The sequence below is a fragment of the Hemicordylus capensis genome, chromosome 2 (assembly GCF_027244095.1).
Source record: "Hemicordylus capensis ecotype Gifberg chromosome 2, rHemCap1.1.pri, whole genome shotgun sequence".
Lineage (NCBI taxonomy): Eukaryota > Metazoa > Chordata > Lepidosauria > Squamata > Cordylidae > Hemicordylus > Hemicordylus capensis.
The window spans coordinates 335,223,695-335,249,082 of NC_069658.1; the positions used below are offsets into that span (position 1 = coordinate 335,223,695).

The 25,388-nt window shown below is 43.0% G+C and overlaps 1 protein-coding gene across 4 annotated transcripts in view; it reads right to left on the minus strand.

Annotated features, from left to right (window-relative positions):
* Positions 1–1,254: 1,254 nt before the first annotated feature.
* CYFIP2 (cytoplasmic FMR1 interacting protein 2) overlaps positions 1,255–25,388 on the minus strand; it is a 110,086-nt gene continuing 85,952 nt past the window's right edge. For 3 of the 4 annotated variants that reach the window (XM_053293954.1, XM_053293952.1, XM_053293953.1), the window contains exons 27-31: positions 24,254–24,326; positions 23,742–23,836; positions 10,621–10,859; positions 10,013–10,160; positions 1,255–8,252 (exon numbers count right to left, since the gene is read on the minus strand). In XM_053293954.1, coding sequence (XP_053149929.1) covers positions 8,085–8,252; positions 10,013–10,160; positions 10,621–10,859; positions 23,742–23,836; positions 24,254–24,326 — 723 coding nt within the window. In that variant the 3' untranslated portion in view covers positions 1,255–8,084. The remainder of the gene's footprint in view (positions 8,253–10,012; positions 10,161–10,620; positions 10,860–23,741; positions 23,837–24,253; positions 24,327–25,388) is intronic. The other variant, XM_053293955.1, reaches the window with a different exon arrangement.

The window sequence follows — 25,388 nt, forward strand, 5'->3', positions numbered from 1 at the left end:
TAATCTAGCTCCCTGATGGATTCCCTATATAAACTACTTTATTTAGAACTTTAACTCCATGTCTCCAGACAATATAGATTAGCTGTGCTCTCACTTGTGCACTTCTGCTGCAGCTGGGATAATCAAATCTCCCCTCTAAGCTCTCTAACAGAAGGAGCTCACAGCAGTACCCAGGAATGACTTTTTAAATCAGTTATATTGGGTGTGCCTATTGTGCCACTTCCTGGAAAGCAGAAATCTAGCAACTGTCATCCATGCTTTTGTCATTTCAGTTTGTGCAATGATCTAGGTCATGGGGCTGTAGCAGGAACAAAAGGCAGCTTTTCATTTCCTAACAGTAACAAATTGGAGAGCACATACCTTGCCAGTACCAGTTAGTTTCAGATCCCATGATGTTTTAATACTAGTAGTAACTGTAGCCAGGTGCTGCCACTGCCACCAGCTGTGGTGGCTTGCGCAGCAGGCATAAAAGGTAGCCAACTGCCTGCCTCAAGATGATTCAAGTCTTCTCCAAGCCACATTATGTACATGCACTATATCCAGTTCTTCAGCCTTTCAATCTGTCTCACAGTCCATACCATAGGCAAAGAGATACTTTTAACAAGAAGTTCTAGTAAGAACTAATTTGCCTATTTTCCTTTCAGAAATAATCTTAATTGATAATTACCATCTTCACAAGTGAGCCCACTTCCACCTCAAATGTTCCATGCATCTACCATCTTGAACTGGGATGGATGACATCATCACAAACTACACTGTTGAGGTGTCCCCATTTATCTCTACAATTGTACTCAATTTGGTTCAAATCGGTTCCCATTTGCGCCTTAAACATGCATGTGTCCACCATCTTGAATTGGGGTGGATGACATCATCTCAAGCTATGCCATAGCGGTGTCCCTGCAACTGTACCAAATTTGGTTGAAACTGGTCCAGGCATTGAGAAGTTGAGAGGGACACACACACACAGTGCGCGAGAGAGTGCGCTGGGTAATCTCATAAGCTTACTTTCCTTAAGGAATAGGCTAAAAATTATATTACATTTAGCAGGGGGAGAGCAACTGCCCTTATTCAGCTCAGTGCAGTGCCTCCTCTGTGGCTGTTGCTGGTGTCTCCTTTGTGTCTGTCTTTTTTTTTGTTAAAGATTGTGAGCCTTTTTAGACAGGGAACCATTTTCTCATACCTTTAGCTCTGTACATCGAATGATCCCCCCGCCTCGGCCAAAGGCAATATATACATATTTTAACCACAACAATGTATGCTTCAATTTTTATTTTCCCCTTGTTAACAGGATTCATCCCAGCTTTGCTGTACATATTGTTGGAAGTTGCAATACAGGTCATCATGTCACCACACACAAGGTGTTTTATCATTACAGAAGCATTTTGAATGGAAATGAAAAACTTCTGCTGACCAATGATGAAGGAACAAAAGATACAAAACAATATATATCCATTTCGGCTGCATAGCAAATATGATTCAAGAATTCAAACACCTTAATTGATCACTACTGTAAATATACCTCACCATAAATAAATGTAAATTCGTTGTACAAAAGTCCTGGACAATTCTTCATACAAATATGGTACATTTTGACAGAATTATGCAAAGTCGTCTTTTAACAGTTTTTAAAAAAACAACATCTTGCTCATGTTCTCAAATAGACAAATACCAATTAAAACCAGAAGAGCAGAGGAATTTATATGACCATTGATATTCCTGATGAGTGCTATTGGGAAAGGGAGCACTGTTTGTTCATTCTTTATGTTAAGTCATCAAAAGCTGTGGCAGTGGACTGTCTATAAGCCAGAATGAACTGTGGCTGTTCAGTATCACTGCTGAAAAAGTCTGGACCATTTGCACTCAGGCCTGCTTTATCCTTATATTCCTACTTGTAAAATAGTTATATCTGAGCTCTATATTACACAAATCTATTTCCTTCCTCCTGACTTCCCCCCTACTGAAAAGCAGCCAAATGGGTTGTATTTCAGAGCAGAAGAGTTGTGGTGAGGGGAGGAGTCCCTCCACCCTTGCACTTTTTGCCATTTTTGCCATTATCCCCAAGCTGTACAAGTCGCTGATCTAGGCTTAGTAATTTGACCTGCTTCTTCCAAACTTTAGACAATTGAGCAACACCTTTTGTTCCCTGAATAAAAACTGGAGGTGCAACTTGCCCTTACACCCCAAAGACATACTTTGAAAGTGTGCAAGAATAAGGATTAACTGCCTTCAGAGGAGCTGCACCCCTACATTTCTGCATGAGTCAGTTATTGCCATGTCGTCTTCTCCCAAGACAGATATGTGGGCTGCATCGGGAATGATGAAACAATCAAATCACACCTGATGCAAAGTGGAAGAAAGATCTATTTCCACTGGATGCTGACTGGAAGGAGGTCAGGTCACGTCAAAGTAGTGAATCAAACAGAGCAGGAAGCCTCCTCTGAAGATACAAGGTTTGGGCCCCTAGAAGTATTGAATTGTTCTATTTTGAATTATTCTATTTCTCATGCACAGTGTTTTCTTATGGGACACGAGTGTGTCCTGGGCTGGCACATTACTTAGAACTTCTATTTCTTGGGTTTTTGTTTGGCATGGTGCAGGAGAAACCACATTCCCTTAGTTTATCCCAACAACAATTTGCCTGGGTGGCTTGCAGCAGTAAGTAGCTGAAACTATTCCAGGAAGAATATCTTATGAAATCAACCAGGATGTACAGGCAGCAAAGGGTTTAGAGGTCAGAAATCTCAGATAAAAATAACAGGGGCAGATGTTTTGCTCAGGTAGTTTTAAAACACCAGGAAATTTACCCTGGAGTTCAACTTACCCTGGGTATCCCCTACATGTGATTACTAGAATTATTACCCTGTCGTCAATCCTGTTTTCCTTCTTGCTTTTTTACAAACAACATTTAAAGTTTCTCTATAAATACTGTTGATATCACTAGGAAGTAAATGGAAGCCTCTCCTAACAATGTGAGGATGTGAAATGTGAGCACACCTCAACAATTCCATTTCATAGATTTTGAAACAATGGAGTAATGACCATCTAGCTAGTCATCACAGTTATTACCTCTACAAATCACAGGCTGTAACATATTGCAGTTGATGACGGTTAATGGGGTGCAAACAGGATTTTCTGGCCCAGCCTACTGTATGCAGATTGGGCCCCCTGCTACAAATTATTGGCAACTGTGCTGTGGGTTGCTGATCTTCCTCTTGGCATACAAAGCACACTGAGCAGCAGGGATCAGCACCACCATGTTGCACCATGCATATGTGACAAAGTCTCCTGCTCTAGGCAGGAAGGTCACTGGATTCTAGAAGCAGAATGAGAGCAAATCAGGGCAAGCAAATGGCCAGTGGGGGTGGGGTGGGGGACACGACAAGACTAAGGCTGGCTTCCAGGGTAAGATCAGGACTTTGGAGAGTTCCAAGGGCTGCTTGAAGGGCACAAACCAGGAGATGGGAGGATGTTGCTTCAGCAGAGGTTGGGTCTCAACTGAGCCTTCAAAGAGCTCTGTTCTCCAGCTCCTATCTAGCGTTGCTCCCCCACCCACAGGAGCTGCCATATCTTAAAGGGGCAATGCTCAATTTTGTAGGTGCTATTTCTGACAAGGCTGGGGAGCTGCCAGAACCTAAGGGGTATACTCGTGGGTCAAATGGGCCGTAACCCAGAATTTGGCTTTTAAAAAGCCAAATCTGGCAACCCCGCATGGCGGCGGTCCTCAGAAGGGGCCCTCTGAGTCTGAAGATGAAGGTGTCTCCTTTGGCCATGGTACACAGGATGAGCCCAATGCTGCTGGAGCTTGCTACCCTGACTCGTCACCCAGGCAGGTGGGGTGGTGCCTCCCTGTGGGGCTCCCTGCTGCCTTCAGGCCCAGTATAGGAGGTCTTGTTCTCCCCATGCGCAGCAACCCTGGTGCTTAATCATCCCCAGTGTTAAAAATGTTCACTTTATTTCAGAAGTTCTGTAAAAATGAAAATAAATTAAGAGCAACAGGTGCTGTCTTAACTCATTAGATAGGTTCAGATACCCTAACCCTGAAATCCTTAAAGACTTGCGTTTGGTTCAGGTTTGCAAGTCTGAAATCAATGGCTACTAAGGTGCATAAATAAGTTAAATTACACCAGCAACACTTGCTCCCTAGAAAAAATCCAATTGTTCTAACAGACATTTAGTTGGGATATGATAGAAGGAAATTTTTCACCCTTGATGCCCCTTTGCTCATTTGTTGCTGTCAGAGTTCCAGCAAGTACCCATTGTTCCTGCCAGAGTCTTCTCTAAGCCTTGCCTTAATTACATATTGCAGTGTACAAGAAGTATCCTGTAGTTTAAAAAGCAGCCGTAGTAATCATAAGTGGTCAATATGCTCACCAAATTCTGTGGGGAATATTTATTAGTTACTGGGGAAACAGATGTAAGTCTCTAAAGGAACAAAGGCATTTGCCAAAATAAATGTATCTTGTGTTAATAATTGTATCCTCCTGCTGTTCCTTGAAGCAGAATGTTCTTGCTGCATCAGAGACAGAGCATTAAGATGTTTCCACTTCATGTGCTCTCAGAGGGGGGGAAAACGTTGCACTCTCTAGATTCACAATTCCAGCCACAAATGTGCAGTGATTAATCAGTAATTAAAGGAGTCTATTTTATGGTGCAATGAAATGTAAAGAGATGAAGTGGGCTTGTACGGACACCACGTGGAGCTCGATTACATCCTGGCCTCATGCTGTGTTCCCAGTCCTTGGGAGCATGTGCTCCCCCTCCCCTACCCGCATGCTTCAGAAGTATATTGTTTCTGTTTTTGCTAAGAAACAAGCCAAGATCACTCATTTCATCTGAACTCAGCAATTCTGGTTTATTCTAACCAGAGTGCCAAATTAATCTCAGAATCAGACCTTGATTTGTTTTAGAACTTTGGCTAGAATGAACCAAGATTGTACAGTTTGGATGAAACGAGCAATCCTGGCTTATTCCTAAGAAGAATCAGAAGTATTCTACTTCTAACTCTCACTGCTCAAGGATTTCATCCCAGTTCCAATTCATATCTGAACCAGCTCACAGACTAAAATATCTGAAATCTAAAAGGGTGGAGATCATCCTTGGCCAAAGTGAGACTAAGGAATACCAAGTCTGGAGCAAGGTGAAATAGTTGCTGGGTGTTCTGTGATCTGTTCTGACTCTCTTGATAGGAGCCCGACTACATTTTTAATAAGGTGAAAATAAGGGTAGCACACCAACTGTCAAGCTGGTCTTCACTTTTAACACAGTATCAATTTGCCCAATGATGTTATTGGGCATAGTCTATGGTAAAGATGCGCATGAATGGCTTGTGCATGGGCTGGTGGGATGGGAAGCAGTTTCTTTAAGGAGCCGGTAAGGCGCTCCTTACCTGCTCCTCCCTGCTGCTTTTCTGCGGTGTCCATTCCCCAACCGGCCGCACAGGACTAATGGCCACACAGAGCTCTACACTGCACACTGAAACCTCTGCGCAGTGTTGGCCATATGCATGCTGATGCCACACAGAGGCCGCTGGGAACAGGCCAGTTGGGGACCAGGCGCTGCACCCAGGAAAGCGGCGGGGCAGGGAGGAGCAGGTATGGAGCTCCTTACTGGTTCCTTAAGGGAACCACTCCCCACCCAGTCAAGAGTGCCAGTACCCAAGTGGTTCAGCGCTTCCTAGAGGAGGCATCAAACTGGCTCGGGCACATCCCTAGTCTACAGCACAGGTCTTCTGCATAACCTCCAATGAAATGAATGCAATACTCCTGCATTTCTCCAATTCATTTTATTGAAGTTTTGCACAGGAGAACTTCCTGTGCATTCTGCCTTTTGTCATTAATATCTAATGAGGAAAGATTATTGGGTTGTAAATGCTTCCATGTTCTTAATTTTGGAAGCTGTAGGGCAAACAGAAGAAAACCAAAATTCTAAGTTGTGCAAATGGAAGGCACTTCTGTTCATTCAAGGGAGGAGAGCAATGTTTGCAGATCTTCCTTTCAAGCTGTACTCCCCCCTGCCACAAGCCACGTGTCATCCTGTTTTGGAGCCCCCCCAATCCTCAGGAGCAGATTTTTGGAATACACAGTGGAATGCAGAAAGAAGGGAGACCAGTGAAAAACCACCCCTCGTGAAAATGGAGTGCCTTTCATTTTCAAGGAACAATATTCATGAAGGAACTTAGGATACAACCCTTTCCCTTTTCCTTGTGGAAAATAAAGTCAGAACCAGCCAAATATTAGGTTTGAATTCTTCAGTAACACCATTCTCCACCAATAGTCACTGTAGGTAGTGCAGGGTGGGGACGTACATGATGAATTTTCTCTAACATCTTACAGTGGTCTGACAGACTCAGGAATAATCCTTTCCTTAAGACTTCAATGATCTTCCTTTTTCCTTTATGGTATGAGGTGGGGGAAAACTTGTGCTAAACAGTATGAAATTTCCTTGTGGAGAGGATCAGTGAACAGATGTGACTTTCACTCTCAAAATCTAGATCATCTTCTTTAGAGTTGGAAAGAATCTCCCACCAGGCTGCATTGGGTAGTGACTAGTTTATTAGTGCCCATTCTTTGCACCATTGTTACATGACTTCTTCGAAGTATCTGGGTTTATCTTTCTGAGCTTGTTTCTTGTCCTGCATACATTACTTGTAGGGAGTACCTTGCTTATTCCTGTTTCCTGTGGGTGGAACACTCTTCTTAAAATTATACATGCCAATTCCTTAGCTGCACGGGTTGGCAGGAAGTCTACTGTGGTGTGGGGAACAGCATGAGGATGACCTCTGAGCCCCTCCTGAATATAAAATTATAAGATTTGTTCATGCAGCTAATGTTATGTTTACCTCTTTTTCTAAAGGGTTATGCCTGGGAGATCATTAATGTCTGAACATTCATCATATCTGGGGAACCATACATATTAGTGGAAACCAAGCAAGCAAGCCATTTTGGCCTGTTATAAAACAAAGGCCAAATGTCATGCTGAGTGTATTCCTTGTTTCCACTTCATTACCAAATCTTGTATATATAACTTTAAGCTAATTACCAGTTTCTTAGACTTTCCTGGAACAGGTAAGAGTATTGCTTGCTCTCATTATTCTACTGAATGTATTCCAAAGAGCAAGATACTGAGCTAAATGCATTAATCACAGTTCTAAAAGAACATGCTGGTTTCTTGATCTGATAACTTCATGAAGGGTCTGGCCAGGAGAATCTTTTTTGTTTTGTTTCCTGGTTGTTTAAAATGCTAAAACCTGAGAAACACACAGCACAGTTGCAAGAATTAGTTCAAGAAGAGGAATTAGGTTATTCTGATTAGTAAAATAGTCTAATTCCCCTTTACTAAACAAAGAATAACCAGTTCTTTGGACCACAACAATGACACTTCAAGACGAAATCTGAGAGGACTCTTTTTTTCAACACTCCACTGCTTAAGTAAAGCCAGACATTGTGAATTTGACTTAGCAAGAATAAATAATTCTGGAAAGGCAGAAGGTATTAACATGTCAATGACAAAGCCCTCTAATTCTAGATAGTCTATGATATTCAGAATATGAAAGAACATGATTTTCCCCCCTTAGGTTAAGCAACCAGCTCCTCCTCATCACCTTCCACTGGAAAAAAATTATTTTATCTGACTGAACAGACTGTCATGAAAACATGGTTTTCTACCAAGCAGGAATTCTGTTCTGTCCTGTTGTGCACTAAGCGGAAGACTTGCAACACTGGCTGCTTTAACTGGAACCCCGAAACAATGACTATTTAAAGACCGTGTCATTTTGTGCTTGAGTGAGTAGTTTGGGGCCATCACAAAAGGAAATACCACAGGAGGACAACCACATTCTGCTCCTTCTCACCACATTTTCAAAGCTAAGGGTAAAACCAACCAGACAATAGGAGAACATGCATTTAAACAGGGCCTTCTAGGAAAATGCATCCTTGTATATTGGGTGCATCCAAGTCTGCATTGTTGCCAGATCTGCGTTCTCAGGTTTTCCCTTCCAGGTCTTCGCTGGGGTCCAGTCTCTTCTCCCTCACCAATTTCAGATGGAGAGACAATGATACAAACACTGCATGTCCAGCAGTGGCCATTTAGCAGGTGGTGGCCAAGGACTGGTGGATCGGGGGCTGGAAGCAACGCACGTGCTCAACCGTAGAGCTGTCTGTTTCCACTGACTTCATGTACTTGTTCAGGATGGCAAAAATCTCATTGTTCAGAATCTGGTACTTTCTGATCCTGTCAGCCATTTTCTTAAGTGGCTGAAAATGAAATGAGAAGATAAGCAAGGCAAAGAGATATGTAACAAGTGACCTCCATTTCTACAGCTTCTTTGCTTCTGGAAAAAGTAATGAAGACAGCTGGAGAAATGAATGCTTGGTATAGTTCCTCCTAGCTTCTCACAGAGAGAAATGAGTCCATCACTTTCTCATATGGTGACATATATGTTCACAGATGTTTACTAGCCTGGATAACTTAGTGCTTTAGCAGTCTAATATAACTGACCTTAAAAAACCAAACCAAACCATGCATGTATCTATTGGCAGTGCCAGTGTAACGGAAGCATGGCTATAGCATCAGTCTCTACATATCCACATAGAAGCTTGAGAAAGGGACCACTCTGACTTGACAAATTAACAGGTTCAAAGTGAGTAACATGCCAGCATACTGCCACACTGATTTTAATCACAAGCAATGCTACAACTACTGAGTCTTGGAATGCATGTCCCTTACTTCCTGTGGCCTTCAGGACACAGTGACATCTTCTTACCTCCTTTTCTTTCCTAGTCTGTCAGCAACAGTTACCTCACCCCCAAATCTCAAAGTATGCAGCCTATTGTCTCCTCACCCAAATCCTCCCTCGCTTCTCCCCTCAACAGCCTTAGTTTCAAACACCCAGAGACATAGAGCCTCAGGGCTGGCTGACAAATGAGGTGTGGTGAGGCGGCAACCTCAGGTAGTAGACTGGCAGAGGCAGCACCCTGTCCCTGGTCATCTCACCAGGCTGCCTGACCCCTACCCAGCATACTTATTGCTCTGTTCTCCATCTTCTGCCTTTTCAAAAGGCAGGGCACTGGATGAGCTCAGGAGCAGCAGCAGCAGCAAAAGCAGCTGCTGTCAGTAGGTAAGGAAATACTGTGGGATGGGGGCTGGAAGATCAGGGTTGTGTGTGTGTGGTGCACTTCACACCCTATGGTGGTGGCAGCTTGTCATGCCATCTCAGGCACTGGGGCTGGGCATGTAGGGTTAATTTCTCAGTTGGGCCTTCCCAGCACATCCTAAAAGGTCCGCACCATTTCTCCCTGGTACCTAGAGTCTCTTGAGATGCCTGGGCTGGAGCACGCCCACACCATCTTGAGAGAGTTCCCAGCAGCCACATTCCAATAAAAGCTTCAAATCAGGCACAATCCTGCTCTCTTTGGCTACAGTGGAGCCAAATTTCACTGTTCAGTCACTGCTCAAATTTTCACAGTTCTATGCATCCTCAATTACAGCAGCACAAAATCCCAGAAACTCAAAATGTGAATCTCTAATTGTTCAGAAAGCCAGCTGTCTTTAGTGAAAACCAGGGATGGTGTTTACCCCCAGACTTACCACATTTTTTGTCTTTTTAATTAAAAGTTTATTAGAAGTTCCCCCTTCAAAATACAATGACAGGTAGGTATCATATTATGAAATAAAAATGACACATATTTATAACATCAATCCCCTCTGCATCATTCAATTAAATAACCAGTTTTGAACATACAGAATAGAATCAGCTGGTTCCTACAAATGAACCTCGACTTTCACCTATGTAGTTTGAAGGGTTAGGGTCATGCATTGGGTCCTTACTCTCGTCTATATATTTCCAGGAGGGTTCCCACCTAGCATAGTAGAATGCACTTAGGTTTTGATCGGTATCATTTTTCAGTAGTAAAGAAATTGTATCCATAACTATTGTAGACCATATTCTGTTGAACCATGCTCTAATTGAAATGTGTCTTTTTTCCTTCCATTGTTAGGCAGTGACAAAACTTACCACATTCTTTATAATTTCATCTTTCCCATCTTGCCTCTGCACCTTTAACAGGTGGTAACAGAAGTCAAAAAGATCAAAGCGACGTTGCTGACCCAAGAGAACTATGACTGAGCAACCAGCCCAGTTCAAACCATCTCCGAAACATTGCCTAGAGGGAAAAGAAACATGTAGAGGTTATGTGCAGAACGGCTGGCCCACATGTGGCTATTCACTTGTGTGTTCTCTGAAGTACTGGTTGCTTGATCTTATACTTAAGTTGTGGCAAATATGTATCTATGAGTAAATGAGCTCAGAACCCTGTATGATGAAAGGCAGTAATGCCAACTTCCACTCTTGGTGCAAACAGGCCACAGGTGTTCAGAGGATAAAGCACTTGACTACTGTCAGGGAATCCTGGATTCTATTCATAGCATATCAGTTAACCCCCCAGATACAGAGCTGGCACTAGAGGGCCCAGTCACTGGCAAAGGGGCCCACATTCACCCATGTATAACCAAATGTCAAGTCAGGAAGTATTCACAAATCTGCTCTAGTTTTCAGGGCTGTAGAGAAGATCCTTTAACATAGGCCAATGAGAATTAAGTGCTGTGTAGCACAGGCCTACTCACTCAGCAGTGAATTCATTTGTTCCCACAGGAATGCAGTACACAAACTGCATGGCGCTCCAGAGCCGGTGGAACTCTACGCACTCATCAACGTGCATGACACCATTGGTTGGGGGAGGCCCACGCCAGATGGGGTCCTGGAGGTAGCTCCGAATGCGGGTCAGGATAACCTCAAACATGGACAGGCCACAGCACAACCGCTCCTTAGTCAGCAAGTCTCCTTCTCGTGCTATGGCTATTTGCTGAGGAGGAAGAGAAACCCAACAATCACATATCACTTCCTTCGAGAATGTTCATGCTGAGCTTGCCACAGCTGTGTTTTGAACCTGGCAATAGATTTCAGGTAGGAAACACACCCTTGCCCACCGTGATATCCCACTAAACTTGTGCCCGAGAACACTAAGCTGCTGTGTTATTTAGATGGAAGTAAAATTGGCTAAAGCAGTCTTGACTTTGACCAAATATTCATTACTTTAAGGATACCCTTGGGGAAAATAACACCCTGCTGGAAGAGGGAAGCTGAGATGTATGTCTCTATCAGGATCATGTGTTTCCTTTTTAAAATCATCAAGATTTCCTGCACATTGCATTGTTGCTCTGGATTTAATCCTGCCTGTGAAGTACTACGGCACAGTGCTGTTTCTTATTGCAGGGTTTGCAGTAAAGGTTGTACGGCCATGCATGGTGATTTACATAGGATCATTTCCTTTACATACCATTTATTAGAATGATGTTAATAGTAGTTGGTTATTGCAAATTACGAAACCAAATCTGCATATTCATGCTAGGTATTTGGCTAGCATATTCATTTGCTAGGTATTTGGCTGCTGTTTAGTATGACACTCACAGTGCAATCTTATGCATGTTTACTCAGAAGAAGGTCCCACTAAGTTCAGTGGGCCTTACTTCCAACTAACCGTGCACAGGACTGCAGCCCTAAGATATATGGTCAAATGTGGACATCTAACACGGATAATCAGGAATGCAAAGTTCTATGCGTTCCTTAAAATCAGACATAGGCTAAAGAGAAATACATGAAAAGTGTAAAATCAAACATTTCAAAAGTCTGAGTGAAAAATTTAGTAGTGTTCTAGTCACATTTTTGGTCTGCATTTTAGCTGCATATTTGGTGATTTTAAGTAGGGCACAAATCTTGGTCTGTGCACAGGTTCTGCAAACCGGCAACATTCAGGTAAGGACCTGCTCTACACACTTTTAAATGTGCCGCTGACTGCCCCTCCTGGCACCACCCTCGAACCACTGAACTGGTTTGTGGTTGGGCCAAATTGGCACAAACCAGTTGGCAGAACCATGAACCAGTTTGTATTTGAACCTACGCATGGACCGAGGTTTGTGCACATCCCTAATTTTAGGTAATTTTAGGTTGACTTATTTGAAACATAGGGTTGGCTAGAAATGAGGAAAAATTATCCCCCCCGCCATTTTCTGGAGTTCTGTCCTCTGTAACAGGAGCATTAAAATGCTTGGGGTTCCATTTTTGTAGTACTCAGAGCTAGGAAAATTCACATTATTTTACAAAACACTTAGTGTTTAGAGAATGGCTCTTTTGTACATTGAAATGAATGAGGGTTGCACAAGATCACTGCCTGGAGCATTGCACTCATAAGTCATAAGCTTTTGTTTGACATAGAACTGTAAGATGAAGATAACATAAATACGCAGCACAGAAATGGTGGGGGGGGGGCAGTGTGGCAGAATGAGATGGGGCAGCACTGGCAACACCAAAAGGATTTTAGCCACCATAGAGCTATGCCATCCCTTATGCACCTGGGATATAATAGTAGTCTTTTATAATATATGGTTGAGAAGATAGCAGTTTGGACTTTACCCATTCACTTTGCAGAAGATGCTGTGCTGCAAAACTGGCACAAGCCATTCTGCACCATTCTCACTATCAGAGATTACTACCAAATCCTTACTATCAAAGTGTCATTACTCCCATCAAGGAGATATTTATTTAGGACTGAACTAAATCAGAAAGTCTAATATTTAAGGTGGAATTGCTTCAGTCCTGACTTCTTGGCATAGACTAGTATACATGGATTGATCTTTTTTGTATGCACCTTAACCTAGTAACATTAGAAGAAATTAAAGAAAACTGGCCAACGGGACGGGCAGCCCTTTGTCAACAGTAGGGACCCGCTGGGTCAGCTGTGCAAATTCAAAAGGCAGCCCCGACGGTGTAGTGATGGGGTTGCTGCAGAATAATTTAAACTACATCTGGGAAGCACACAGCCCCCTTTCCACTGGAACAATGGAAGGAGGACTGGGCTACTGCCCAGAAGCTGCTTTTTGTCATTCCACAGCAGCCTCATTGGTACCATCGGGGCTGCCTTTTAAGTTGTGCAGCAGCCCCAGTGGATCCCCAACATCGACTGAGGGCTGCCCATCATGTCAGCCACTGTAATTTTGGAGAACCTTTTCCCAGGAGTAAACCACTACTTGCTGATCAGTCTCATAATGGAAGCTATTGATGGACTTGAAAAAATGATTGACTCAATGTATCTCTGAGACTCCTTGCACTGCAGCATCCTGAGTATGTATGTGGGCATTTCCCCACATACTCCTGCTTGTGTATTCAGAACTTCATTGGAGGCCTTTTGACAACAGCCCTCACCTTTTGAAGTTAGGCAGGTGTCAATTGCTGAGAGGAGCCTTGAGGCTGTAGCATCCTGTCTGTGGAATGTCATCCCCATGAAGATTTGCCTGGCGCCAATTCTGATGCCTTCCAGTATCAGGTAAAGACCATTTTTTCCATTTCCCCAGGGCTTTAAAACATCTGTTGAATAGTTTAAGCCTGGCCTTATTGCTGAAGTTTTCTGCTGTTGCTGTTTTATCTTCTGTGATCTTGTATGCTTTATTTTTTTAATATATTTTACTGAAATGAAGCTGCCCTGAGAGTATTTTGTTGAAGGGCAGGGTATACATTTTTTAAGAATCAAAGGATTCTTAGGCTGAAATCCTATGCACACTTTCTTGAGAGTCAACATATAGTAGTAAATATTGTTGAACTCACTGGGACTTATTCTGGAGAACTATGAACAGGATCAGGCAGCAGATGGCTGTAAAATCAAATGGGGTCCACAGTGTAACTAGATCAAGGCCAAAAGACTCCATCAAGGCTAACGGACATGACATTTTAAATTAATTTTGTACAACTATGAAGTTAAACAGTCCTGCAAAACAGTTTTTGAACACAGGACCATTTCTATATCTATATTTCAATTTCTAATAATTGCCTTTTACACAAACCCTAAAGTGAAATTAGACACATTTCAGCTTCAGATATTAACACTGCTACTTGGCTGCTACTTTAGAATTTTCTTTAAAAGTTTTGTTAAAAAACCTCATTAAATCATCATTCCCATATGCCAGTTCAGGGCAAATGAAAAACATGGAGGCTATTCCCACGACCAGGAGAAATTGGGCCAAGGGAGCCTAGCCTAGTTTCTCCTGGTTGTGTGCTACAACAGGAGCCGTGTGGCTCCCGGCAGCAAGCCTCCAAAAATACCCCTCCCCTTAAACGAGGTTAGCAGACCACGCTCTCCACTAACCCTGTTTACCCGATCATGAGACGCTGCAGTGCAGCTCTGCGCCATGGTGACTCATGAGAAGACTGGAGGCTAAAACAATGCATAGGGCATCCTGGGACTTCTGGGGGCCGGGCAGCCCCCGATCCCCGCGGCCCCTACCGCCTCCATCACGGAGCCAGTAATCGTGTGGGCAGCCGATCTGGCCACAGAGGGACAGCTCCCTACTCGTCTGTGGGGAGAGTGCAGTTAGGCTCTCCACCCTGCTTGTCTGGAGAGCTTCATGGTCTAGGATAATCAGATGTATCCTTTCTTGCCTAACAAACTCTGAGGGAGGGCAGGATAACTCCTTGTCTTAAGGAGGATATCATCTGACCACTTTTGAAAAAACCTACACTGGATCCCTCAGAGTTGGCTAATTACAGACCTGTTTCTAACCTTCCATGGTTGGGCAAGGTGATTGAGCGGGTGGTGGCCACTCAGCTCGAGGCAGTTTTGGATGATGGAGATTATCTAGACCCATTTCAAACAGGCTTTCATGTGGGCTATGGGGCTGAAACTGCCTTGGTCGGTCTGATGGATAATTTCCAATTGGCTATCGACAGAGGGAGTGTGACTCTGCTGATCTTCTTGGATCTCTCTGCATCTTTCGATACCATCGACCATCATATCCTTCTGGATCGCCTGAGAGGGTTGGGATTGGGTGGCACTGCTTTACAGTGGTTCTACTACTACCTCTCTGGTAGATTCCAGATGGTATTGCTTGGAGACTGTTGCTCTGCAACATGAGAACTGAAGTATGGAGTTCCACAAGGCTCCATACTGTCTCCAATGCTCTTCAACATCTACATGAAACTGCTGGGAGAGATCATCAGGAGATTTGGTGCTGGGTGTTATCAATATGCTGATGACAAGCAGATTTACTTTTCCATGTCAACCTCCTCAGGAAATGGCATATCTTCCCTAAATGCCTGCTTGGAGGCAGTAATGGGCTGGATGAGGGATAAAAAACTGAAGCTGAATCCAAATAAGATGGAAGTACTGACTCTGGGGGGTTGGCACCTCAGAGATGGTTTAGATCTGCCTGTTCTGGGTGGGGTTACACTCCCCCTGAAAGATCAGGTATGTAGCCTGGGAGTGCTCCTGGACCCAAAGCTCTCCCTGGTTTTTCATGCTGAGGCGGTGGCCAGGAACACTTTTTATCAGCTTTGGCTGATTCGTCAGCTACGTCCATTTCTAGAGGTGAATGACCTTAAAACAGTGGTACATATGCTGGTAACCTCCAGACTTGACTACTGTAATGCTCTCTATGTGGGGCTGCCTTTGTATGTAGTCCAGAAACTACAACTGGTACAGAATGAAGCAGCCAGATTGGTTTCTGGGACAACACATAGGGAGCATATTACACCAGTTTTGAAAGAACTGCACTGGTTGCTGATATGTTTCCAGGTGAAATACAAAGTGCTGGTTATTACCTATAAAGCCCTTAACAGCTTGGGACCAGGCTATTTAAGATACCTTTACGATCTGGAGAGGTCCGGTTGGGGTTGCCACCAGCTTGTCTAGTGGAGACTCAGGACCAGGCTTTCTCTGTGGCTGCCCCAGGGCTTTGGAATATGCTAACTGCTGAACTAAGAGCATCTCCTCCTCTGTTTGTTTTCAGGAAGACCCTCAAGACTTTCCTGTTCTTGCAAGCTTTTAATTAGAATTTTAATAATTTGTTTTATATTGTTTTATCGTGTTCTATTTATTTTAACTTGTGATTTTAATGTTGGGAGTTGTACACTGCCTAGAGATGCACATATCAGGCAGTACAAAAATATGACAAATAAATGAATGAATGAATGAATGAATGAATGAATGAATAAACAGCTAGCTTGTCAAAGCACCTCCACCAAGAAAAAGACTTACAAGGGAGTGGATAATTTCAAATCAAAAGAAGTGGGTGGAATTCTTCTTCCCATGGGTGAACTGATTGAATCCTGTCAGGGGTTCTAGTAAATGCAGGATAACAAGGAGATGGTAGTTTGTCCCTCCCACTGCCTCCTGGTGTTAGTGAGACCTTTCTTCCTGAGGCAAATGGAAGTCATGGAGACCTCCAATTCCGATCAGGACCACAGCAAAGAGAAAGCGTTAACCCTCCTGCTCCTGGTGCAGTTCTGGACCAGACTGGGGCTTCACATGGCTGCTACTCATATTAAAAAAAACTAATTCTCAGGCCCCAATAATGGAATTACTGTGTGGTCTCATTTTACTCTCAGTGATGTCCACATGAGAGCAATACTCCTAAAGTGGAAGCATGTCAAAGTTGGCATTCAGCTTCTGAAGGCTGAATTTATCTGGAGAGAGAGGCTATTCTTTGGCTTTCCTCTTTGACAGAGGAAGTGTGACTCTGTTGGTCCTTTTGGATCTCTCGGCGGCTTTCGATACTATCGACCATAGTATCCTTTTGGAATGTCTGAGAGTGTTGGGGGTGAGAGGCACTGTTTTACAGTGGTTCCGCTCCTACCTCTCGGATAGATTCCAGATGGTGTTGATTGGAGACTGTTGCTCTTCAAAATCTGAGATTAAGAATGGTGTCCCTCAAGGCGCTGTACTTTCTCCAATGCTTTTTAACATCTACATGAAACCGCTGGGAGAGATCATCAGGCGATTTGGAGCTGGGTGTTACCAGTACACTGATGACACCTAGATCTACTTCTCCATGTCAACTTCTTCAGGAGCTGGCATATCCTCCCTAAATGCCTGTCTGGAAGCAGTCATGGGCTGGATGAGGGAGAATAAACTGAAGCTGAATCCAGATAAGACGGAGGTACTTATTGTGCGAGGTCAGAACTCTAGAGACAATTTTGATCTACCTGTTCTAGATGGGGTCACACTTCCCCAAAAGGAACAGGTTCACAGTCTGGGAGTACTTCTAGATTCACACCTCTCCCTGGTTTCTCAGGTTGAGGCGGTGGCCATGGGTGCTTTCTATCAGCTCCGGCTGATACGCCAGCTGCGCCCGTTTCTCGAGATCAATGACCTCAAAACTGTGGTACATCTCCAGACTTGACTTTTGTAATGTGCTCTACGTGGGGCTGCTTTTGTACGTAGTCCGGAAACTTCAGTTGGTTCAGAACGCGGCAGCCAGGTTGGTCTCTGGGTCATTTCGGAGAGAACATGTTACTCCTTTACTGATGGAGTTACTCTGGCTGCCAATAGGTTTCCGTACAAAAAACAAAGTGCTAGTTATAACTCACAAAGCCCTAAACGGCTTAGGCCCTGGGTACCTAAGAGAGCGCCTTCTTCGTTATGAGCCCCACCGCCCACTGAAGTCATCTGAGGAGGTCCGTCTCCAGTTACCTCCAACTCGTTTGGTGGTGACACAGAGACGGGTCTTCTCGGTCGCTGCCCCGAGATTGTGGAATGCGTTCCCTGCTGGGATGCGATCCTCCCCATCTCTGACAATTTTCAAAAAACACCTGAAAACCCTTCTTTTCACCCAAGCTTTCTCAGCTTCCTAAATTGTGGGGTTTTTAATCTCTGTAATTGTTTAATTGTTGTTTTAAAATGTTTTTAAATTGTTAATAGTTATATTGTTTTTAAATTTGTTTTAGCTCTTTACTGTTTTAGTGGTGTGTTTTAACTGTAAACCGCCCTGAGCCATTTTGGAATCAAATCAAATCAAATCAAATAATAATAAACTGTTTCAGCATCGGCACACGAGAGAGACATGAGGTGGCTCTTTCTCCTTACTGCCCCGTCATCTCCACCCCAAAGAAGACACTTTGGTGGTTTTCACAGTGTAAGTCCCAACTTCCCCAATTCTGGAATCCTTTCCGAAGGAGTGTTTACACCAACCATTTTTCTTTCTGGCATCTGGCAAAGAGGTTTTCATTTGCCACAACAATGTAATTTAAACTGGTTATAATATCCACTGATTGATGTGTTTTTATGTATCAATTTTTTATCATCAAAATGATAAATGCATTTGTAGTGACTGTGCTACAGCTTATTTTTGCTATCTGTTTTATTCTGTTATATATTGTATTTATTGTTTTAATCTTGAATGTATGCCGCCCTGAGGTTTCTCTGAAGAATAGCCTAAAAATATTTTAAATGAATAAATAAAATACAGACCTCCCACGTGAGCAAGGACTTTCCCATTTATTGTTGAGGGCAGCTTTGTACATATGCAGTGGGGATTTGTTCACAATGTTCTCCTCAGCATTTAAGTCAATAGGAAGCCTCTGCCTACAGTCGAGTCCCACATAAGTAACAAGAGTCCACCTGGATTATGGAGTGTCATTCCTTAAAACAAGGCCTTCCCTTCTGGTTAATGTGGAAAGCCTGTCCTGAAGTGAATGGATATGAAAGCCAATCCTGTTTTATTTTGCTGCACATAAATTACATATCACCGTATTTCTTTTCATCTGAAAAATCATACCCAGAAATGTGACTCTTCTTTTCTGCTGCATACTTTCCCTCATTACTTAAAACAAAGGCACTACCAGTGTCTAGTGTTTGCATATTCCAAAACTTTCTAGAAGGTTTCAAGGACCTAACCTGGCTTTACTGGAACCAAATCTCTCTTTCAGCAGAGATTAAGAATTCTATCATTGTTATTTGAGGTATACAGTAGTTACAAGGACATTCTGATGGAGAAATGAGAATTAGTATTTAGCTGAGATAAAATACAGAGGGAAGGAAATCAGATTACTAAACAGAAACTTGAGAGATGGAAGGTTTGGGAAGTTGCAATATTGACTAAAATTAATGGCTGACATCCTGTACAAAAAAGACAGAACATGCTCAGTGCTAGAACCCAGGTTTCTGAAGGACAGGTGTTCACATAGGGGTGCTCACTGACATAGGTGCTCATTGACTCCCCCCTTCTCTCAGAAGTTCTCTGTGTGACCTGGAAGTCGGTCTGTGGGGGCTATGCAAACCTAGATGCTAGTGCTGCACACATGCTTCCTTTGCTTGCACAAGCACATTGTTAGGATGTCAGCCAATGCAACTAAAGTCTGTTTTTGCAGGATGGCCTCTTTTGTTTTATTTTTTATTTATTCAATTTTTATACCGCCCTTGCAGAAAGGCTCAGGGCAGTTTTCTAGTGCGTAACCTTAGCGATAAGCGATAGAATTATTTTATTTTTTATTTATTCAATTTTTATACCACCCTTCCAGAAAGGCTCAGGGCGGTTTTCTAGTGCGTAACCTTAACAATAAGCGATAGAAGCTTTACAATCATGTTGCTTCCCATTGCCAATGATGTGCACATCACTGCAGGTGCCACTGGGGTTTCCCACAGAAAACTTGTAAAATGTAAATATACTCTATGGACATGTTGCAGGGAGTTGTAATCAGTCATGGCTTCCCATTGTGTAAATGCCCAAGTGTTTAGGGGTGCATCTGTCCCTCACACATATGTCTGCCCTACCATGAAAACCACTGGTGAGACATTGCTTCAATAGGCCAACTACCTAGAAAGATAATGTCCCCTCCAAATTTCAACAATTGGCCCATTACAACTATTATTATCCTCCTATTAATCCGGAGTAAATTGATTCAGCGCAACAAGCTCCAAGACTCATGTGCCTATGGACAAGAGAAAGCATGTATGTGCATCTCTCGCTTTGGGCTGGTTCAGTGTGAACCAGTTTCTTCCTGGTGAATAAATGGGAGACCCTTGTGCAGATAACATGTGAGGAAAGCGCTCGATCTGGAGGCACAGACTGCGGAGTCCACACACACACACACACACACACACACACACACACACACACACACACACTGCAAGGAGAGAATTGAACAAAATATGGACCTCTGAGTGGAGTGCCACCTCACACATTACATTTCAAAGGAAGAGCAAGGGATAAATGTAATAAATAGGATACAATAAATTGCAGGTGAACAATGATCTGGTCTAAAAAGCCAATCTAGACATGCTGAGGAAAATCTGTGTTCAGGATAACCTGCTCTTCTTTTTAAAAACTAATTTGCAGCCCTGCACAGGTGCTTTGAAGATCAAGGAAATGTTGCTTGGGAAGCAGGAGAGTTTCTATTAGCTCTGCAGGGAGGAACACACAGTTATTACATCCCATTGTATTTTCCCTTGCAGCACTAATAGTAGCTTTGGGGTTGGGGAGGGATTTAGATCTGAGAACCAGCATGGTTAACTCACCCACCCATCCTAGCTCACTAGTCTTCAAAATAGATGTGTGGGGCTGCTAATAAGGTTTTTTTTTTAAACTGCAGGAGCTACTGATTATAGCTCTCCTACATCATGTCTAGTTTGATTCCAAGTTAAGTATTCTTGTCTCACTGGCTTCAATTGGAGAGTTAAGCACATGCTTAAATGTCTCCCACTGAAATGAATGGGAGCACCGAAAATGCTTTAATTTTTCTGGGTTGTCTCTCTATTGTCTAAGATCTTGATAAAGAAAACAGATTAGAGATCAACAGATTTTATTACAAATAACAGGCTCAGGAATATGGAGAAATTGTTAGACAAACAGATAGCTAAGCATTACATACACAAAAACACACAAGCGCATAGATGAATATTATCACAACAGTCTTGATAGGAACTTGATGAAAGAATCACCTTTAAATAATCATATCAGGATCTTCTCCTGAACTTTGAGCCCCCTTGCCTTATATTGTCCCTCCAACAATAAAACTGAAAATGATATTAGATCATTAAAATTATTTGGTAGGAAAACTGAAAGTTAATTTTTTTGCTCCTATATGATTCTTATATTTCTTTCCTACACTGCACCATTTATAAGAAACTGCTGAGTAACTAAGTAAGTGATTTTATTTTTTGAGACTCTGGCAACAATCCTAACTGCACTCATCTGGAAGTAACTCCCACTGAACCGAGTAGGGCTTCTTCCAAGTAAAGGCATTTAGGTTCCATCAGTGTAACCAAAATTTCATTTTGTGAAAGTGATATTTTGTTTATATATGTAAATCCAATTTCAGAATCCAGTGTAGGCTTTAATACCAAATACTTTAAAAAAAAAATTAAGACCCCAGTCAAGCAAAATATCTTTTCAGTAAAGCACTTACAAATGATACTTAAACAAAAGGTATGCATGTGCATTCCAAGCCTGCCTAGAAAAAACATGTTTGGAAAAAAACATGCTCTTTGAAAGTAAATCCTTCGGCTGCTATCTGCACCTCAGTTATGTGCGCTTCTTAGGCCCAATCTACATGAGCAGTGGAATGAGGTGGTAGCAGGCTCCCATGATTTTGCTTGCCATGCTTGTCATAGGGACTGTGGCACCCCCAGCTGGCGAGCACAAGGAGCAGCATTGGAGCAGAATGCTCCTTCCAGCACTGGAGCAGAAGCCAGCCAGATAATCCTAACAGTTATGAGGTGACCACCACTTCTCCAGCTCCTAGACTCCTCCCTTACCTCCTAGTCTTACTTAAGATTGGACACAGGAGGTGCTGGTGTGTGTGTGTGTGTGTGTGTGTGTCTGTCTGTCTGTCTGTCTTGCTGGCTTGTGTATTGCTCAGTGGTGATGTTCCAGAGTGCCACAGCCAAGCAGCAGCCTACCTGACACCCTGTCCTTACATGCCTCCCATTCCTGCAGGCATGCTGAGGCTGGGTGCTAGTTTGGGGGCTGTTGCTAGGCGCCAAATGCCACAGCCAAGCAGTGACCAAGCAAGCTCCCTGCTTGTCTCTTGTCCATGCTCAGGAACAGGGATAAGGACTGAGCAAAGAGGCACCTTTTAAAGTGGCGATTCCATTGTATTTAGCAGGAGGAGGAGTGAAATCAACTAGCCCTATCCAACCCCGGCACAACATCCCTCCAATGGCTATTGCTAGCATCTACCTTGTGTTTCTTTTTAGATGGTGAGCCGTTTGGAGACAGGAAATCATCTTATTGATTGATTATTTTTCTATATAACTTTGTTGAAAAACGATATATAATAGTGATAGTAATAAGGTATTGGTTTGTCCACTGCTCAGCTGGTAGTGCTTTGGATACCAGGACCAAGCAACAGGCGCACAAGCCCTGTCGCATAGCAGACCTCCTGTTCCTGCAGGTAGGAATTACCATTGTTTACTGCTCCTCATGGGTAAAGCCTCTTTGCAGGCAAAACCCTACACAACTGACAATGAGTAGGGCTAGGCTCTTTCTCCCTGCTCTGTTACTTTTCTATGGATATTTCCAATGTTTTTATGTTCAGGAGCAAGCATTGCCCCCAACCTGTTATCTTAAGTGGTACCACATTCCACCACACCACTATGCTGCTCATGTGGAACAGGTCTTAATTTCTCGGAAATCAAGTGCATGTAAATGGCTGCAAAACTGCAGTCCTATTCATCATTATCCCTTTCTATGAAATTTCATGAATGCTTTCTCTTGTGAGAAGGGGCAATACCTGGAATGATGTCAATTATGATAATGATGTCAATTACAGGGGCTGACTCTCTAGACAGACACACTATCACTTCTACACTGGCATTCTGTCTTTTGAATGATGTATTGTATGCCACCACTACACTGGTTTAGAAATCACAGAGTTGTCAAGAACTAAAAGACCATGTAGTCCAGCTGTCTGCTGCAAGGCAAGACTGTTCATCCAACATTCAGACCACAAGCAGAGAGCAGATGTGCTGTTCAAAGGGTCTTGCATAGCAAATAGCTTGAGATGACTTATGCAAGTGAGCCAAGCCACAGGCTGCAAAGGAAAAGCATACCTCTACCAATTTGGCTTTGGGGGAAATCCTTTCTGTCCTTTGATCTGGTTATCACTCAGGTCAACACACCATTTTTAACATGTAAATGTATGCTATTTTAAGCATACAACTACAAATGTTATACATGAGTGATATGAACATGCATTTGGAAATTTGTGTATCATAAAAGGTATCTCGTCAGAGAACTACGACTGGCCACAGCTCTTTTTTGAGTGTGCATTCAACAGCAAATCCAGGTTTGCTGTCATGAAAGAAGGCACTCAGGCCTAACATACAAAAGGAATAAGTACACACTCTGACATATCTTAGACCTGGGTTATACATTATCTTAGGAGTCTGAAGAACCCATAATGTGATGATCCTGCTATGCGTTACGTTTGGGTGGAAAATTTACTACTAGGTGCTGTAATGGGTAGCCTGGGTCTTATTCCATGGGATCACTGAAATAAACGAGAGGATCTTTCTTGCAGCTGCCACATTTGCGATTATGTGGCAGCTTTGAAATGAGGTAGATACGAAAGGGAAAGCCTGTAAATGTGAACAAGTGCCATAGCTCAACTTCTTTGGGTAAAAATGCAGATCACATACTTGGATATCAGGACAACTGATTCCCTCTGATCTTGCTTGGGTTAGCTACTGAGTGATGTCAGGAATCACTATTGCACATACAACACACAAAGCCCCACTAAGGACAATCTGACTTTGCTTGGTCACGGTGGAATATCTACGGATAAACTACACAATGCAGGATTGAAACCCAGGCAACAACTGGAAAGACTTCCTTGAGCTCAGAGGCAATAAGGGGCAGGGCGGGCGCTGAAAGGAAATTTGGGGTCACCCACTCAATGTGGGTTTCAATCTCTTCCTTACCTGAGGTGTTCCCAGTCTCTCTATTAAGGGAACCAGGTGAAGTGGGGCATATTTGGCTTCGAGACGCTTCATGCGTACCTCCAAGCGTTCTCCTTCTGTTAAGCGAGCAGCAAACAGTGAAATGAGAAAGCAAAAAAAAAAAAGTCTAGCATTTCAGAGTCACCTCCCAACCATTATCCAATTCTGGGACAGATGTGACAGAACAAAAACAGAGTAAGGCATTGTGAAGAAGGGAGTGTGACTACAGCCGTGACACTAGCACACTCGCAAATGGATCTTGGCTGAAAAGCAAGCATCTTGCTTTTGCCGAGAAGGTTGTGAAATTTTCTTTCCATGTGGATTGCTCAGTGGGGCCCACAGGTAAACTGAAGTCAATGAATGCAGACTGGCCCTAAGATTCTAAACAAGCTTCTCTGGAACTTATCAACTGAGAATATATATCTGCAACTTCATAGGCGTTACACATCTCTGGGAATAATGACTGGTTATCTTTTCACCTCTTCACTCCTTACCTTTGATGTAGACCCTGGGCAAAATATTTTGGAAGGGAGCAGCATGCAGCAAATCACACACTTCTTCCTGGGACTGAGGCAGGAGGAAGAAAGATAAAAGGTGTTAAAAATTCCCTAGGGACTGGTTGTTCAGCTGTCTGAAGGCTTGGGAAGAGAGTATGGGGATCTCCATCTGTCCTGAGGAGATTATTCAAATATAATCTCAGGGATAACAGAAATGGAAGAAAATGCCTTTTGAATCTAAAGTAAGTTTCAAGGTAATTTGTTTTCTATAAAATCTGGAGCTCTGTAGTGGCTCTTTACCTCATCCAATTACAGAATCTAAGGCAGAGCTGGAAAACTTGTCCAATTGGCTGTTCACACCCTGTTGTGGAGGGGTGGACACTTGAATCCATGCAAGTGCTGCTCACTATTAACATAAGCTCCTTCTACTCTGATATCTTGTACTGCAAAGGAATATGGGAGTGTCTCTACCAGCAAAAGCTGGCTCGTTGCAGATAACCATTTACACATGGTCATCACACGTAAACTTACCAAGGTGTACATGCCACCACAATATTGTAACCTGGCTCCTGGACTGCTGGTTACAATATGGTGAGTTGGCTTCCAGATAGTGACTACTCACATTCTGACCCTGAGCCAGGTCCTTCTCTCCAGGAGGTCTCAGGGCTCCTGAATTCACCAGGTCTGGAGTCTATCACTTAATTTTGTTTCACTTTGCCCAGAGTTGAGCTTCTGGCAATTGCTATGCAAATTGTTGCACTTTTGCAGTTCATATGCACTAAGTGTGGAATAATCAGTGCGGGAATAATGAAGGACAAGAGACTAATGTGCAGATTTATTTATTTATTTTTAAATGGCAGGCTGAGGTGACTACTTGACTATATAGGATGCTCCTGCTTGCTGCTTGGAATGATAAACTTAAATGCACCCAATGTCCCTCACATATCTGGACAAAGCATTCAGATATCCCCAGTGCAAAATGCAAAAGAGGAATCCTAATCAGCAACAAGAAGCAGAGCAGTTGTGTTTATGTTTCTGATCTTTTCCTGAGGAAAAAAGCTGGTACAGACATATATGATGGTTTGTCACTTACAGTGGATGAAAATTCTGATGTGTCTTTACAGGTTAAACC